A 19,173-nucleotide genomic window follows, 5' to 3' on the forward strand; every position below is an offset into this window, starting at 1 on the left:
TTGTAGGCACCACATGACTTTATAAAGTTCCAGGTGAAGGGTTACTATGGCACCTCTATAGATACCACAATACTACAACTCAGAACTATGTACCATAGTGTGGTATATATCTTATCCATCTATCGAGGAACCTCTATAGTCCAACTCGGGAATATGGATGCCAATGGTGACCATTGTATTTATTTCCATTTACGACCGTGGTAGAACCTCTGGTCAACATTTACATGCATTCACACACTACAAGCAATTTGGGAACCCCAGTTAGGGTAATCTAAATGTCTTTGGAGTGTGGGAAAAACCCACGAAACACAGGTGGAACATGCAAACTTCACACACACAGACACTAAGGTGGAAAACAAACCCGGAGAGTGGAGATGCAAGGCCACAGTGCTAACCACTAAGTCACTGTGCCACCACAGACAGAGGTCATTGACGATTAAAAAAAAAAGTGTGCTTATATAGAAACCTTGTGGTAAATTTGACCACTAGCGGAATATGGGAATGACTTTGCAAAAACGAAGAAATCCCAAAATGAGCATATTATTATTATTATTATTATTATTATTTCATAATAGAAACAACCAAGAACAACATAAAGGGAGAAAAAAATGTTCCCACGTGTATCTGTGCTATTAATTTGCCTATGTGACCCATTTTTATATTTTTACTCAATCATGTTTGTATAGATGGTTAAAAAGAAAATCTAATTCAGCCTATCATAATGCCTCGGTTGTACTTAAAAAAAGGATGTCATTCTATACTGTAGCCAATCCGGTGCTATATACAGTATATGTCTGTTTTAAAAAACTGCTAATCAAATAATAGCTAAAATGCTCTGAGCCTTAAGAGCTACAAATATTACCGTAAGTAACTCCGAATTGATGGAAGTTGTCGCGCTACTGGAGGTACTACGGTAAAGGCGTGGTGACGTCGCTACACACCTTCAGCCAATGACGCGGGGCGTCGCGTTGCTTTGGAAGGTCGTCAAGCCGGTCTGCGCGCGCACGGTACAAGGACGATAATTCTGCCTTTACGGTCATTCCTTATGGCTTTAAATAAAACATAAAAAAAAACATAAGCGTAAACCTGGGGATTCATTCATTTCTTCATAACGACGGGGATTCAAAAACGAACAGAGCAGGTAGAGACGCTGTTTCAGTACCGCGCTGTGTGTGTAAGTTGAATGTACAGTATGTTTAATCTGCTTCTCCTGTCAATGGCGGTTTCTGTTTCAGAGCATCTTGATGACGTAACGCGAGCTCGCTGTTGCTGTGCCAACTGATGTGCAGAATAAACACATAAATAAATGCACCTAAAGATGCACAAGGAAGAAAAATCTCTGTGTGAAATTCCTGCAGTATTTCATGTAATATTTATGTGTTTTCCAGACTAATACTTCTGCAGATACAAGACTCAATGTGTGCATAAAGCAAAAGCTTGTGCTTGAGGAAGAACCTGCAGCATGAGTGATGAAGCCAAGAGAGCAGAGCCCAGGGCTAACGGGAAGCAATGCTGTAAGCTCACAACTTCCTGTTTTATCTTCTATAAATTTATTCATGTTTGAACAGTGACACAAATTTTATTTGTCACACACACACGGTCATACATAGTATGATATACAGTGAAATGTTTTTAACAACAGCCCCTGACCTTAAAAAAAAAGATTCTAAATAAGAATATAATACAGTAATAAAAAGAAAAATAAAGTATGAAAGGAAAATATTCAAATTATTAATATAAAGTATGAAATAAGAATATAATAAAAATGTATAATAATTTTCAGTATCTGGCGGTGGTGTAGTGGTTAGCACTGTCGCCTTGCACCTCCAGGGTCCGGGTTCGATTCCCGGCCAGGTGTGATTCCCATCTCTGTGTGCATGGAGTTTGCATGTTCTCCCTGTGCTTGGTGGGTTTCCTTCGGGTACTCTGATTTCCTCCCACAGGCCAAAGATATGCAGGTTAGGCTAATTGGTGTTCCCAAATTGCCCGTAATGGGTGTATGTGTGTGCCCTGCGATAGATTGGCAACCTGTCCAGGGTGTCGTCTGCCTTGTGCCCTAAGTGTCCTGGGATAGGTTTAATGTCCCCGCGACCCTGAATACAGGATAAAGCGGTATAGAAGGTGAGTGAGTGAATTTTCAGTATAGAAAATATAAAAAAACCTTTGGCTGTAAACTTCATTATAGGGGAATACAATAATGCACTGATCAGCCAATATTATAATCACTTGTCTAATATTGCCACTTTTGCCACTATAACAGTGATGCACTGTGTGTTCTGACACCTTGCTTTCTATCATATCCAGCATTAACCTTTTCATCAATTTGATCTACAAATCCAATCCGACTCCAGGGGCCAGACTACACTCCACCATGTGCATCAGTAAGCCTTGGCCACCCATGATCCTGTCACTAAGACCTGCAGTTGCTCTGACCTGGTCATCTAGCCATCACAATTTGGCCCTCCTCAGAGTTACTTAAATTGATATACTTGGCCATTTTTTTCTCCTTCTAACACATCAAATTTAGTAAAAAAAATGTTAACCTGCTGCCTAATATATCCCACCTGCTTCCAGCTGAAAATAAAAATGAAGCTTCTGTAAGAAGGGCCAATTTGTAATGGTTAGACATCTTGGTCAGGGCAACTCCAAAACTGCAGCTCTTGTGGGATGTTCCCAGGCTGCAATGGTCAGGACATAACAAAAGTGATCCAAAAAAGGAAAACCGGTGTACCGGCAACATGGTTATGGGTGGCCATGGCTCACTGATGCACATGAGGAGCAAAGTCTGCCCCGTGTAGTCCGATCCAATAGAAGTGCTGGTGTAGATCAAATTGAGGAAAAGGTTAATGCTGTTTCCAATATAAGTAAAAACGTTCGTTACAGAAAACACAGGTCTTTATGGTTATGGTAGCAAATGGGGGACCTACTCAATATTAGGCAGGTGGTCATAATGTTATGGCTGACTCTTTTTTTTAATCCTTAGCTAGAAGAGTCCCAAAGGAAATCTTAGGAATCAATTATTGTTGTAAATAATTTTATGAACACTTGGTGCAAGGGTAGGATTCACTTTGGATTGGATATCAGTCCATCCCAGGGGTGGGGGGATGGGTGCACACACTCCTAGGGAGTAGATTATCAAATCCAATCCACCTTTTGGCATTTGTTTGTAAGGTGGGCAAAAAACAAACAAACAGAAAACAAGAGCATGCAAAGCTACACACAGACACTTACCAAGTTTAGAATCAAATTGCAAAACATCAACCGGCGACAATGTTATATTTTTATTTTTAGCTGAATTAATCTTAATTAGCCTTTTCTCCTAAACGATATTTCATCGCTCACTAACAATTTCTTCTTAACAAAAAAGGCTAGGTTGCAGCTGTGTAGGTCAGATGCCTCTTTGACTCATGAACTGCCATCCAACATGTACCACTTTAATCTGGCCTACATACCACAGGAGAATGACAGCCATGAACTTATGTCAGTTTGACAGCCAGATCACCCTAGCCCCACCCTAAAGCACATTAAAATACAGTATATTGATATTGTAAAATTTGTAATGTGATGATTAGTGATTTTGGTGCTTATGTAATCATTATTTCTGTAAGAAGTGAAAAGCTGTTCTGGTGGTGAATGTTGTCGATGGCATTAATGGCATTATTTCCATGATAGCTGACACACCAGAACCTGCTCTACGTAATACTAGGGACCATGATAAAAATACTTGTCCTTGGACAGTTTTGTTATTAATTATTGATTAAATTCAATGGTCTAAATAGGATTCAGGATTAAAACACTTCGGAGTAAGACTGAAAAGAAAAATAAGGGAATTACCCTGTGTCTGGTTTTACACGAAGCAGAAATGTGATCTTTAGTATTAAATCGATGCTCTGTGCTGATTCATGCCCTCCTGATGAACATCATTAGCTGTACAGAATGTTCTCATTTTGTTGGTCTCTCTGGGACAGACTTTGAATTCACCCCAGTCTCTAGTATTAATTAAGGAACAAGGAATTTTTTTTTGTGTGTGTGTGTCGATCATGTAAACATACAGTACAGGGACACGGAAACATAAAGGGACAATCTGATCAATTTGATTTATGCATATTTTCTCACACATTTCATACTCATTTCCTTAATTTTATTTTGGTTCAGTGATCGCTGCTTTGCGACAGTGAGCTTTGTTGAAAGTGCTATAAAAATGAAATTGAATTGATTTAAATACAGTATTAATGCTCCGCGCCGGAAAAAACGAAAAGTCACCTAACAAGTTGAATGTTATATGACACTATCGTTTAAGTATGTGAAGTACACTGCCTGGGGAAGTAAAAAGTCTCACACCCTTATATTTTGTTTTAACCACCTTTAGCTTAGACTGTAGCATTTAACATGGTGGCAAGTTCATGTTTGAAAATGATTCCTCAGGCTCCTTGAACCACTCTTTTACAGTTTAAGTCCTGGAGTATACCTGTTCCATCAGGGTAGGGAAAAACTCTATAGATGTAATAACATGGCCATTCAGTACATTCAGGTGGTCGACTTAATTTTATTGCCACATTAGTGTTTTTTTTTTTTTTTGTGACCACACAGCATTTTAGTCCCAATCCTTAACATTCATGTTACATTGGAGCATGTCGTAATGCTCTTACCTCCACTATTAAACTTAACCAACGTCACTGAGCATTTAAGCGATCTGCGATCACAAATCAGTTTGAACTTTTCTTTGCTTAATAAAGGACTCTTTCTGTAACAGTGACTTTTTTTGACCAGGCAATGATATTTTAATTAAGATTGATTTGATAAGAACTCAAACTGGTAAAATGTTCGTTTATCTGGAGGTCTATCATCTGGAGGTCACAAGTTTTATTCCCAGGTCATCCTCCGTAGCCAGGAGCTCAGAGAGCAGATTGGTCGTGCTCCCTCAGTGGAGAGGTTACACGCTTGCACTCTCCACATCAATTCCCAATGTCACGTGAGCAGCAGTTTAAAAAGATACAGTCGGCTGGCGTCATCGAAAATCTGGGGAAACTAATAAAAAAAAGAGAAAAAATATTTGTTTTTATAAGATGTTTGGTTCTTTCTGTCTGTTTTCCAGTGTGTAAAGTGATCAATAAGTGAATTCATTACAAACGATTCGACCTTGTTTTCTTTTTCTTCATGATTATTATACTTCCTCTGAGACAGGAGCTAAAAAGAGAAATAAGAAAAGGAAATTGGGCGCAAATAAAGAAATAAAAAGCACCCGTAGTACATAAATATAAATAGGAATTATAATCTGCCACACAAGTGGCGGAGAATTAAAAAAAACTTTAGGTGTGCAAAACTTGTGTATTAAGCATATGTATGTATGTATGTATGTATGTATGTGTTTAACATTAGCATGGGCATCTTACATGACCAACTCGCCAACGCTGATCGTCATGATTGGCCTCCCTGCACGAGGCAAGACCTACATGTCAAAGAAGCTCACACGTTATCTGAACTGGATTGGAGTTCCAACTAAAGGTGTGTGCTTTAAAATATGTAAATATTTCACATATACTGTATATAGTACATCAACTTCTTTAATTACATTTAGTCCGAGTTAGAGGGTTTAAAGTAAAGAGAAATCTATATTTTTCCTGCATTATGTCTACCACAGTGTTGTCAAGTTCTTGATTCTGCCCAGAAGGTGTAGGTTTATTTCCAATAACAGCAAATCTGAGAGGTTTATAGTAATGCGTGTGGTCTAGTATAATATAGTTTCTTTAGTAATGACTCACCAGACAAGGGTTTTAAAAAAAAAATAATGATTCAAATGTGCTGTTTTTTTTTTAAGAAAGAAAAAAAATGTGTGTAGTATTGATATGGTGAAGCACTTCGCTAGGAGACATTGTTAACAGCATTCTGTTTGTTTAACATTTGAGGATGGAGTGTTTAGTATCAGTGTGTTGTGATCTTCAGATATGAACCTGGGGTAGTAACAGGATTAGATTTTTTCTTGTGTACGAGTACATTCCACATCATTAACTGTAACTATAAATGGATAAAACATATAGTATGTTGTATTTAATTAAAGGAAAAAGTAAATTTTTTTTACATGTTCCTGTGATCTAGGAAAAAGAAACACTTTAGGATGTCATGTTACTGGAAAATAATAGCATTCTTCCACCCTGTTTTTTTTAAATGGTTTCCTGTAACAGCATTATCTTATCTGTTTCTGTGAATCTGTTCTATTTTAGGCTTAAGCTAAATAAAGAGTTGATTGTCTTTTTGCTTTTCTTTGCAGTCTTTAATCTAGGGGTCTACAGAAGAGAGGCGGTGAGAGCATACAAGTCCTACGATTTTTTCCGTCATGACAATGAAGAGGCTATGAGAATAAGGAAGTAAGTACGGTAAACACGAATCAGTGAATAACACAGAATTCCTGCATATTGCTCAGTTCACACTTGCTCGTGCCGGCTCCTGTTTTCTGCATGGTTTACACATCTCTCACTGACTCGTGTGTTTGTGTGTGATGATGGCAGTTTTAATATGGGATAATGTTTATATAAACACCATCTGCAGACACTGCTGGAGCTTCTGCTCATGCTGTGCACTGATGCATTCATCCTGCATTAATGTTGCATTAATAAGCATTTATCATTCATAAAGCGCTGTCTTAATTAAAGAATAGATTACAAATTAGGCTGCGATTCCAGAATAAGCAGTGTACATTTTACACCAACTGGATTGTCTAACCTGTCTGGGGTTATGCAATACAGTTAACACTTTGCCACAATTTGAGCCACTTTGAGCAGTTGAGCACTGTTTAAATGTCACAGCCTACCTGAGTACTGCTGCTGACTCTGTCCATCCCTTTATGACCACAGGATAACACGCCATGTAACAAAGCTTTAATAATGTCAAACTAGTTTCATGAACATGACACTTGGACATGTTCACTGTACTCAGATGGCCTCCACAGTCACCAGATCTCAATCCAATAGTGCACCTGGGACCTTGGGTTGTGGTGAATCGATGTCATGAAGAATTAAGGCAGTCCTGAAGGCAAAAGCAAGTGCAACCCTAGGTGTACCTAATGTATAAACATTTTTCATATTCATTGTCCAGAAAGCAAAAGGACACACAGCAAGCTGGGTTGTGCGCATGTGAGATTGGAAAAGAGGGTGTGGCTTTTGAGCAGCGTCATTTAATATCAGCAAGTTCAAAACGGATGCACAAATCATTCCAATTTCATATGTCTCATGTTTTGTTGGGAAGGAAAAAGACTCCTCTGCTGTGTCATTTAAAAAATTTTCATGCAAACATACTCCAGTGTTAAATCGCGAAGCTCTTCTATAAATTGCATTTAACATAATTAGCGCATCATTTTACACTGTTTGCAAAGTAAAATTGTATGTTTAAATGTTGTATCGCACATTAGTTGTTAGGTTGGTCACTAACTTCTTGTGTTTTTAAACTTTCAAACCCAAAAGATATATTTTAACATTTTTTCTTTTATAATATATAAAAACATAAATTCATATATGTAAAAATGTTTGTGTTCCTCCACAGGAAGTGTGCATTGGTGGCCCTGCAAGATGTGAAGTCTTATCTGAACGAAGAGGGAGGACAAATTGCAGTAAGCTTGAGAAATACAATCTAATTAGGCAACATTCTTATAAGTAATCCAGTTTTCTGTCTCGTTGTATTGTAATTAACTGTTTTCTTTCTGTCTCTCTCTTTGTTTTCATCTATTGCCATTAAGGTATTTGATGCTACCAATACAACCCGAGAGAGGCGTGATCTCATCCTGAATTTTGTGAAGGAGAACTCGTATAAGGTACTAAACACATCCATAGTCTGTTTTTTATGTTTATGTGAGCAATTCATGGTGTTAACAAGGTGTTTATGTGCACAGGTGTTTTTTGTGGAGTCCGTCTGCGATGACCCGGACGTTATCGCTGCTAACATTTTGGTAAATCGATACGTTTGAACTTTATTAATAGCCTTTTATTTGTAGTAATACAGCAGTACTTCTTCTCTATGTAGCTTGATTTCTTCTGTGTATTTTTTTTGTGTATAGGAAGTGAAGGTGTCGAGTCCGGATTATCCAGAAGGTCACCGAGAACAAGTCATGGAAGACTTCCTGAAACGTATCGAGTGCTACAAAGTCACTTACCAACCACTGGATCCTGATGATTATGACAAGTATAATAATTATGATACCAATAGTGAGAACTATTATTATATAAATTATTTTAGATATTATTTTCAATTCCAGACTTTAAGTCAGATTGCATGAAAAGGGAAAAGACACACGGTGTCTTAAACACAGACTTTCCAAAAGATGAGGTCAGGTACTTGTGTTGTGGAAGAAGGCCTGAGGTGCAGTTAGCGTTCTAGTTCATCCCAAAGGTGTTCACTGGGGTTTAAGTCCGGGCCCTGCGCAGACCACCTGAGTTATTTATTGTCTTTATTGTCAAGCTGGAACAGGTTTCGACCCGGGCCCTTAAATTAAGCAAAAGGTCATTTTTGTCAAATTGTAAGTTTGCAGCATATAAAGACCTGGGTAGTTGTGTTCTACTTTGTGGCATCAGGCCTCCTATGGATGTGGTTTGATGAGGTGTCCACCATATAGTACACCATATATTCGTGTACTATATGTAGACTCCTGACTTTTTATTTTCTCTTTCAGAGATCTGTCCTTCATTAAAGTGGTGAACGTAGGCCGTCGTTTCCTGGTGAACCGTATACAGGACTACATCCAGAGCAAGATCGTCTACTACCTCATGAACATCCGCGTGCACTCCCACTGTATCTACCTGTGCCGCCATGGCGAGAGCGACCACAACGTAGAGGGTCGAATCGGGGGCGACGCGGAGCTCTCACCTCGCGGCAAGCAGGTCTGGGCATGAAGAGGACAGGGTTGTGTCTGAGAAAGTGTCTAAATTTAGCATCTGTGTAATTAGCTAGACCTCTGCTTAAATGTCTAGGGAGTGACTGAATTATTGTGTGGAGGTTTAATGAACGCTGCAGAGCAGTGCTGTGAATTCATGAAAATGCTTCATGCTTTGTCATATTCAAGCATTTATTCCAGCTCCTGATCATTTCTTATCTAGTTTGCAACAGTTCTGCGTGGATTTATCGAGGAGCATGGCTTGTCAGATCTGAAGGTCTGGACCAGTCAGCTGAGGAGATCCATTCAGACGGCTGAGGCTCTGGGAGTGCCGTATGAACAGTGGAAGATCCTAAATGAAATTGATGCTGTTAGTATGCTAAATGATTCTTATTAAGAGTAAAAAGAAATATCTGTAGTTTTAGCAAAGGCTTACACTTATGCATACAATCAACTGAAGCCTGTATGGTCTGATTTTTATTCTTAAATTTGCTCTAAATGACAAGACAAATGACACTCATTTTTTTCTCTAAATATCTGCCTTAAGCTGCAGTAAATCTCCCAGCAATGTCAGGCTGATAAGGTTTAGAAAATGATATGCTCAGCTGTTAAACACAAGACAACTATCTAGTTTCAACTATCTAATTACTATCTATACTGTACCTCTATGAGGCAGCCACTGTTTTTTTTTTTTTTGGTAACACAGTTTACTTTAATTCTCGCAGGATTAGTTGATGGGGTTCTACCAAACCACTGGTAATCTACAGGATTCTAATAAAGTCTGGCTTTAAACATTCTTTATATATTATGTTAGTTTCATGAGCCTCTTCAGTGTTTAGCTAAAGAAGCACATATTCTTAAGTATTATAAGGTAAGCTGTAGAAATACAATTGCATCAAACTCCTGTAGTCATACTGAATTATTATTGATTTCAGGGAGTGTGTGAGGAGATGACCTATGAGATGATTCAAAACTCATTCCCAGAAGAGTTTGCACTTCGCGACCAAGACAAGTACCATTACAGATACCCAGGAGGAGAGGTACAGTCTTTGTGTTCTCATCACTACATAACTATAACATCCTGTGCAAGTTCCATCCAACCACCTTGGAACCTCCATAGACCAACTAGGGACCGTGGAGGACAATGGTGACCATTAGAAGCCAACGGCGACCATTAGAGGCCAGTAGTGACCACTGTAGGTGTTCCTATCTTGTATGATTGTGATAGGATCTCTGACACATTCTGACAAATTCACACGCTATGGGCAATTTGGGAACACCAGTTAGCCTAATCCGCATGTCTTTGGACTGTGGGAGAAAACTGGAGAACCCGGAGGAAACCCACCAAGCATGGGGAGAACTTGCAAACTCCATGCACACAGCAATGACATGGGAATCGAACACAGGACCTGGAGGTGCAAGATGACAGTGCTAATCACTCCGCCTCTATGCCGTCCCTGTGCATATTAACTCCACTCTAAAGCATATGCTAAATAGCACTTGTGCTAGTATCAACAAGTTGTTGAATAACATTGTGTGTAGTATAGGAAACCATTAACCAAGATGATAAAAATCTAAAACATACAAGGTCAAGCTCAAGCACACACAATTTAAAGATTATTCTGCAATTTGTTATTTTTCTTTAATATTTTGAGGGGAAAACGTAATTCCAATCTTTTTTGTACCTTTTTCCTTTATGTAGTCGTATCAGGATCTGGTCCAGCGTCTGGAGCCTGTGATTATGGAGCTGGAGAGACAAGGAAACGTTCTGGTCATCTGTCACCAAGCTGTCATGAGATGCCTTTTGGCTTACTTTCTGGACAAGAACGCAGGTTTAACTACATATACACTCGCAGTGCTGTCTATCCAGTTATCCAGTTATGCTTTATCTATCCAGTTTCAGTGCTGCCCCGGATTCTAGTTCTTGCCTGACAGGAGCGCAAGCGGATATGGTTTTCGTCTGTTGTACTGTAGCCAATCTCTTGCATGTTCGTCATGTTTTGTGTTCTGACATGCTTTTCTGTTCACCATGTTTGCACAGAGTGGTTACTCAAATCGGTCTAGCCAATTACTCAGGACCGCTTTCACCAACAAGAGATTGCTTCTTTTGTTTGTTTGTTTTTGCAAAAACTTTAGAGGCCTTGTGTGGGAAAATTCCAGGAGCTCAGCAGTGTCTGAAATATTGCACCAGTAACACTTCAAATGGTTAAAGTCATTGTAGCAAGTGTATAGGTGTACCCTGGTGCACCTATAAAGTATTAAAAGTATTAAGACAGCATATGCTATGTATTATACAGTAGTTCTTCCTGTGCACAAAACTGATGATGTCATTAATTATTTCTCGCTGAAGTGTTGTGTTAATTTGAATCAGATGGATTAGTTAATGGAGTATAACAAACATGTGGCAGGACATTTAATTTACGAGGCCAGGGCGTCCTTCTCTGCACAAGAAAGTAGTGAAAGTTTAAAATTAACTTCTGTGGCAAATTTCTGCAATAATCAAAAGGAATCAATCAAGCAGGTAGGGATTGTGAGAGTGACACCATAGAACTGCAGATGTCTTCTTGACTTTGATCCATCAAGTTTTGCAGAATAAAGCACTTACTACTGATCGCTGTATAGTAATTTTCTTCAATAAAATAACAAACCATTTTTATTATGTTGCTTGTCATTATGTACTGTATAGAGAATGTCATAAAACATTAAATTTCCTTTTTGTCTCATTACACTTAACCACCATTAGAGTATGCAAGTCTATATTTGCATACAGTGTGCATACATCCTCTTGAGTATTCTTTCTGCCTTGTTTATTCCTCAACAGATGATCTTCCATATTTAAAGTGTCCTCTTCATACCGTCCTGAAGCTCACCCCTGTTGCCTATGGTAGGACCGCCACTAAAGACACCCATGTCACGTTTTCCTTAATCATCACGCGTGTGCTTCTCCTTCTTACCTTCTTACAGTACTTACTGTACTCTCTCTAGGTTGCAAAGTGGAGATGTTTTATCTGAATGTGGAGGCAGTGAACACGCACCGAGACAGACCACTAGTAAGTCCGCTGAGTTTATTTTTCCATCTCGCCGGTACATCTTAGCATTGTGAATCTTTTAGAGGTTATTTTATATGATTACATGCTGATCTCTCAGACTAATTGCTCGGCCGTGCATGTAGCCTCCCACTGATCCTGCATGAAACCTTGAATGGCGTTTTATTATAATTTTTTTTACGCACCGCTGCCTGCCTGTGTATCTTCTTCTACTTTTCTCGACCCATTATGAACTTCCCTCAATCCAATAATCACTTGTTACAAATCACTTCAGTTCGTTTTCCCCCTTGTGAAATTGTGATGTTCATTCATCTGTGGTTGGTCTTTAATGTTTTAGTATTAAGTACATTGCGTAAGGTTGGATTTCCTAGGGTCGCCCATCTGAAAGAGTTCATGCCACCTCATTATAATTACTTTTCTAATAATTTCTAAACATTTGGTTTAACGTTAGCTGGTTTAAGTGTAACACCTTGTTGTTGTCGTTATTATTATTTATCATTTTTTTACTTTGACTAACTATCATTATTCCTGTGTGCCAATACTGACTACCTTGGCCTTCTCAACAACTACTAAATACGTACCTATGTCAAGTCTTTGAGCAAACAGAATCCTCTTTTTCTTCATAACATGAGCAATACTTGACTGGCTGTTTGCTTGCCAGGTTTGACTACTGTATCTAGTGTGCGAACTAGCTTGTTTGATCACATAAAAATGTGATCTGCGAAATATTATTTTGTTCTATATTACTACTTAAGAATAAAGTGTTAATCTTGAAAATATTCAAGGAACTGTTTCAATGAAAGGTGACAAAACATTAGGAAATAGCAAGGCAATCCTTTTTTTTTTATCAGTTTTTTAAATCTAAAAATCTGAAAATAATAGACTTCTTTATGAAAACACCTGCATTCTAATATCATTCTGCTTTGTTGGGGCATTTCCCAGAAATGGCATCGGTTTACAAGGCTAATTTGACAAGTTGGCAGGACTAGGCAACTTGATCTGAAAAGCTGGAACAAGGTTTAAAGTCAGCAGTGGCATGTTGTAGCAGTATTGGAACACAGCCTAAGTAATTTGCTGTTGTATTATGTGATAGCAAAAAAAACAAACTCAAGTTTATCTGTTTTGTCCAGTTTACTAGCGCAACGATGAGACCTGGAGTGATCAAATCCCTTTTTCTCATTCTCTCTCTCTCCTTTACTCGTTCTTCCGTTGTCTCTCTCTCTCTCTCTCTCTCTCTCTGTCTCTTTCCTTTGCTTTCACGTGTCTCACCCTTTGTGTAACACTCATGGTCTCTCCCATCTTGACTCAGGGGCAAACTCGGAGGACTCCAGCCCCCCTGCTGCTCCGGCGGAATAGTTACACCCCTCTGTCCAGTCTCGACCAGGTCAGACGGCCGCGTCTGTACAGCGCCGGAAACCGGCCCTGGCTGCCCCTCGCGCCCTCCCCCTCAGCCCTGCGCTTCCCTGACACTCCTGAAGGGGCGCTGCTGCACAGCCAAGTTAGTGTCCATAGTCCTCACGCTGTTATCAGCAGACTAACTCAGTTCGTCCCAATCAATCCAATCCAATTCTTTCCTGATTCCTCCTCTTCTTGTCTCATGCCACACTCTGTCAGATAACTCGTCCTCGTTCCAGCCATCCTGTGATCTTGGTTGTGTTAACGGCATGGTGTGCGGTGCTTTATGTTCGTATCTTCTTTTTTTTCTTTCTTTTTTTTACGTTTGTCCGTGTGCATGTTCTTTTGGAAGCTTGTGGTTGATTTGTTGTTTGTGTTTTGGCTCTTTACATTGACCCCTGCACACTATCTCTCTCAGTCCTCATTGCTTACCGGATGCCTCATGTAAGCCTTGTAGCAGAGAGTCATGTGTTAGTTGGCTTACTGTGTGTGGGGTTTCTTTTTTCTAACACTGATATCTGCCTATAAAGGACTTGATAATCACATCAGACATAGATAATAACAGGTGAGGGGAATTTAAGAATGTAAAAATGTATAAAAAATTGCTTATGTGTGATGCAATTTGTTATACTATAGATGTTAACTAACATTTATTGCATCCATGACTCCATAATGATATACGTAATGTGTATTGTTTTTTTTTTTTTTTGGTCTGACTAACACACTAACACTACAGTCCTTCTGTAATCATTTGATGCACTCTACCCTGAGAAAGGACTTGTGCAGGGTTGGACCTCACAGACTTGCATTGAAGTTTTTATTGAAGTTATTACTCTTATTACTGAACAATAACAGCAGTTCCTAATGCATATTATTTCTATTATACTATTTTTTTTTGTGCTTTTTGACAAGTCAAAGCCTGACCTGACCTGATTTAAATATTTTAATCCCTTTGTGCTTGCATATAATACTGTGAAACATCCTTGAATCAAGGTTGCATTTCTTTAAACAATTTTTTCCTCCATTCTCTCTACCACTTTAATTTAAACACATTAACTTTATGGTCTGAACTACAATCAGAGCTGCTGTTAAGAACACCGCCAACCAATCAGAATCGAGAATTCGGCTGCACTGCAGTGTAAATGTGCTTATCGCGTATTAATGTCCTGATGATGTTTGTTATATCATATACCATACGTGCTTTATGTCATGTTGTTTGTGTTAACTGTGTACGCTGATGGGTTTGCCTGGGCCATGTGATCACAGCCGTGCCGTTTACCCTCTGTTTCCCTCTACTGTATGTCTCATACGTCTCGCTCTCTCTCTCTTTCTCTCTCCCTCTCCATTTATCTATCTATCACTCTACCCCTCTCTCTTTGTGTTCCTTCATAGCTTCGAGTCTCGGGCAGTTTTCTGTAAGTATATATTCCACCGGATATGGATTTCATCATTTCTCTCTTTTGCTCCTGAATACATCACGACATCTTGATGGGATATTTTAGTCTCATTTTAGTTTTAATTTCTTATACTGCATTTGTTTAAAGTCTGCTGTTTATCCTTTATATTCTTCTGCATGTCCCTCGTACAAGTGGTTCTGTTGTTATCACACACCTATTTGAACAGTTGGGTTTCTGTGTTGTGTGTAGTGCTATATTTTATGAAGGGTGAATGAATGGCTGTCTGCATGTGTTTTTTGGACGCTGTCTGCTTTAATTTAAGAACATTTGCAACTATACTGGTTAAACCATGTAGGAATCAAAGCCAATTTAATTAAATCGACAATATTAAAAGTGCCATATTGTACTATTTCTTTAACAAAGTAACATAGGTACTAGCACTTCCCCTCAGATCATTGTGTTATAAAAGAAGATAAGATTTTTAAGTCCCAGCTAATAACAACTTTACAAAACTTGGGGGGAAAATAAGAAATTGTTAAAACTTTTTTGTTTGTTTGTTCTCAAACACTGAAGACCCATCTTAAAATGACATCTCCTATAACATAATGGTTATAAAAATTCTCCTTGTTTTTAGTGATTTGTAAACACCACGGTTGTAATGAGTGGTTAAAAATTTTAAACTTTGCTTAATATACACCATTCTGTGTAAACTCTAGAGACAGATGTGTGAGCCAGCAACATCAGCGCCAGGAACCGGGCCACAGTTAAAGTTCTGATGTTAAATGTGAACTTTCTCGAAGCTCTCGACTTAGTATCTGCCGGATTATTACATGATTGGCTGATTGGATAATTGCAGTTGGATGTATAGTATATGTTTCCTATATGGTTTACACTATATGCTTCTTAAATTAAAGCTGATGTCCTTCTTTCTCCTCACCCTCTTCTCTCTACTCCAGTAGTAGTTTTAAATTTCATGGGTGGGATTGTGGATCCAAAACGACAAAATTCTATTTACTGTTTCATTATTTCGGCTTTAAACTACATATTATAACTAACAGAGCTAAAACAATTCACCCTGTATGTAATGTACTTATGCTAATATACAACATAATTTACAATATAAATGATTTTATTCTTTGATGACTTTGATTTCACCCTTTTTCCATCTGTGATATTTCGTAGGAATCCTTGTGCGAAGGAATCGTCTTTGAAAGCACAGAAGACAGTGGTGACTCTTTCCGCTTCTGAGTAGCTAGCCACGAAGGCTCGGGAGACTTCGACTTGACGCACAGCTTCAATCTAGCACTATGTATGAAGCACTATATAAATCCTGCTTTTCTGATGACTGCACTACTGTCACCGTTAATCCACTTTACATGTGTTCAGGGGCGCAAAAATCTGCATGTGCACTTTAAAAGGTTGCACATTTTGAAGGCAAGCTTTAATGCTCTGTAGTTCGCATGTGTGGGAGCTTGCAACCTGAGATTTACAGACAAGGGGTCAAAGGTTATTAATGTTAATGGTTTTGTCTTCGAATTTACAACATTTCTTTTTGATGGGGGTTCTTTTCACTTTTTTTTTAAACTTTAATTTTAATTGTTTTTCTGAAATCTGAAGTGAAATAATAGACTTTTAACCAAAGATGTTCTTCAAATATTTATTGACAACTGCTTAAATAATAGTAATAGTAATATCTGGGTGATTACATAATTAAGGTGTTGTTAAATCCTTGTCACTTTTTTTTCCCCAACAGTTAAAAAAAGGCAACATTAAGGGTTACTCTTAAATTAGTAAACTGGGTTGAAGGTGTAGGATCGAATTAGCAAATACTAAGTAAAGCTAAATGCCATTCATGCTCATGAAATGAGGACGTTAAGAACATTCAGAGTATAAGAACAGCAAAAGAAACAACATGACCATGTCAAAATAAAATCTAATAATATCACGTTACTGATATATAATAAAATTACAATACTACTGAAAATAATATTTTACATTTTTTATATTTTAGTTAGAACATTTAATCAACCCATTAACCTGAACATGTTCTTCTATTATATTTATTGCATTCATTGTACAGGTCACTTAAGTAAATGTTCTAACTAAAATACAAGAACCTATTGAGTGTTTCCTATTTTTATAATATTTCAAAGACATGTATATGAATGAAATGTCTGTGAGACATTAAATAATCCCTATATTATGAAATCACCCATTCATGTGATCTGTCACTTACCTGAACTAAAACATTTAGGCTGTAAATGAAGACTTTAACACAGATCTATTTTATTAAGTCTGAAGGACAAGATACGCACAGATGAACAGTTATTTAAACCTGAGTTAATGTTAGAAGGTTTATATTTTTAGGAAAATGTTTAGTGTTTTACGTATTATGCTCTTGGGATTCAGGATTCTGGCATGAGGTTTCTCAATTTAAGTCATTTCATTAAAGAAATGAGATCAGGATGGTAAATAAGTTCAGCCTTAGAGTCATGTGCTTATACTTTATAATATACAAACATATAGATTTGCAGTGTGTCTATAATGGACTAATTCTTGTATGTCAGCTGCATGTATCGATTTTCACACATATTACTAAACGTCCCATATTGCTAAAATGCTAAATGAGCTTTTGAGCAAAATAAAATGGTCTTATGTGCCAAAACTTATACACTACCACCAACAACAAAAACAACAAAATTGTCACATGCTCGGTCGCAGTATAAAATCTTCTTGTTAATTTGTTGTTAAGAATGTATCTGTGTATGTTCTGTCCTTTCTGCTTTTCAGTCATGTGCAATAAAAGATTCAAATCAGCAACTTGTTTGATCAGATATCTGTTCAGTATATAGTGGTCTTCAATAATAATATAAATCAAGCAAATGTGAGTGAAAGTTAAAATAATGCGTCAAGTAATCGTGCAAATGTTCATTACGACATTTGAAAGTCCCTAAATAAAAAAAATGTATCCCCACTGGGGTGTTACTCTAACCCTGAATATTTTTAATATGTATCTTTCACTGGGAATTGTAGCTATAGTGTACTTTTAAAAAAGTGTACCTTCCTAAACTTTTAAAAAAGTGTACCTTCCTGCATTCCTAAATAATGGGTACAAAAGAAATGGTACAGTTTTCTCTAAATATGTGTGGGGTCAACCTTTTTTAATAAAATGAATATAACTGATACATGGCGAACTATCTCATACTATTAAACCCTGACAGATGCATAAATGGACAAAGTAGTACTAAATATTTTTTCTTTTTTATACCACTTATCCTGTATACAGGGTTGTGGTGGGGGGCCCAAGCCGATCCCAGGAGACTTGGGGGCATGAGGCGGAGTACATCTTGGACACAGTGTGCCAATCAATCACAGGGCACACACACTACGGGCAATTTGGGAATGCCAATTAGCCTAATCTGTATATCTTTGGACTGTGGGAGGAAACCGGAGTACCTGGAGGAAACCCACCAAGCACGGGGAAACCATGCAAAGTCCATGCACACAGACCCGAGGTGGAAATCGAACCCTCGCCCATGGAGGTGCGAGGCCACAGTGCTAACCACTATGACACCATGCCATGACTCTGGCGCTAACATAACAGGCAAAAAAAAAAAAACATAACCACTTCAGCATAGAATATAAGAATAAAATGAATAACAGGGTCATAGAGGATACTTATTTGTAAAAATTGATAAAGTTAAAACTATATTTAAATACTAGACTCCAGACTAGTTACCTTACAAACTTTACTGCAATGTGGTGATACAACTTTTGTTTGTGTGCTGTTTCTCTCTTCTGAACCACTAGGTGTCGACAAAGTACAGAAAAATAAGCATGATACACTTGACCAACTTGTGAATTTTGTTATAGTCAAGGAAAGTAGTAGTATAAGAACTTAGCCAACATTTCAACAGTATTGATTAAATACTATCATTTAAAAATTACTGCTTAAGCATTTTATAAAAAAAGAAAACTGTCACTACAAGAATTCACAGGTGGGTAACTGTTTTTGTATTTCCAGAGAAAAGTTGCTCAGTGAAACAGGTTTAGTCATTCTTGTACATCTGCAGTGTACTGTAATGTCAGTGTAGTCTTGCACAACTCTGTGTTTTTCCTGCACTTTATAACACAGGGTGGTGATTGTGAAATTATCTGCACCTGGCGGATGCAGGTAACAGTGAACACACACACACACACACACACACTGTGTTACGTAACCCAACCAGGGAGAGATGAGAACAAAAGCAAAGTCTTTAACTAGTAAGTCATTGTGTGTAGGAGGAAAATATCCATGCCTGATCTCCCTGTCATCATTCCTACTTACAGCTGCACCAATCTCTCATGCGTTTTAGATGACAATGCATTTTAAAGCAATATTTCTGTTTATTCATGATTTCGAACTTGATACGTGATTCATGCTGGGGTAAATTATAGTGTTGTTTTTTTTTACTTAAACAACAGATTCTCAGTG

The 19,173-nt window shown here is 38.0% G+C and overlaps 1 protein-coding gene across 3 annotated transcripts; it reads left to right on the forward strand.

The window, feature by feature from the left end:
• The first annotated feature begins 988 nt into the window (after positions 1-988).
• On the forward strand, positions 989-16,662 carry pfkfb2b (6-phosphofructo-2-kinase/fructose-2,6-biphosphatase 2b). Of its 3 annotated transcripts, XM_053484231.1 has the most exons (17): positions 989-1,174; positions 1,389-1,514; positions 5,380-5,505; positions 6,269-6,365; positions 7,537-7,603; positions 7,730-7,804; positions 7,883-7,939; positions 8,048-8,172; positions 8,660-8,867; positions 9,084-9,230; positions 9,796-9,900; positions 10,563-10,692; positions 11,682-11,744; positions 11,846-11,910; positions 13,217-13,405; positions 14,695-14,717; positions 15,882-15,951. In XM_053484231.1, exons 2-17 carry the CDS (start codon positions 1,463-1,465, stop codon positions 15,949-15,951), a joined length of 1,599 nt encoding a protein of 532 aa, XP_053340206.1. In that variant the 5' UTR covers positions 989-1,174; positions 1,389-1,462. The 3 variants fall into 3 exon arrangements, with proteins under 3 accessions (XP_053340206.1, XP_053340205.1, XP_053340204.1); XM_053484230.1 differs by lacking the exon at positions 14,695-14,717 and having other exon boundaries at positions 15,882-16,662; XM_053484229.1 differs by lacking the exons at positions 14,695-14,717; positions 15,882-15,951 and having other exon boundaries at positions 13,217-13,587.
• The last annotated feature ends 2,511 nt before the right edge of the window (positions 16,663-19,173 follow it).

The sequence above is a fragment of the Clarias gariepinus genome, chromosome 23 (genome assembly GCF_024256425.1).
Source record: "Clarias gariepinus isolate MV-2021 ecotype Netherlands chromosome 23, CGAR_prim_01v2, whole genome shotgun sequence".
NCBI classification, from domain to species: Eukaryota; Metazoa; Chordata; class Actinopteri; order Siluriformes; family Clariidae; genus Clarias; species Clarias gariepinus.

Excerpts from the sequence above, each read along its gene's own strand:
- pfkfb2b (XM_053484229.1), top strand. The coding sequence starts at position 1,463 with ATGAGTGATGAAGCCAAGAGAGCAGAGCCCAGGGCTAACGGGAAGCAA. Across the intron at positions 5,506-6,268 it reads GATTGGAGTTCCAACTAAAG|TCTTTAATCTAGGGGTCTAC; the intron begins GTGTGTGCTTTA and ends TTTTCTTTGCAG. Across the intron at positions 7,604-7,729 it reads AAGAGGGAGGACAAATTGCA|GTATTTGATGCTACCAATAC; the intron begins GTAAGCTTGAGA and ends ATTGCCATTAAG.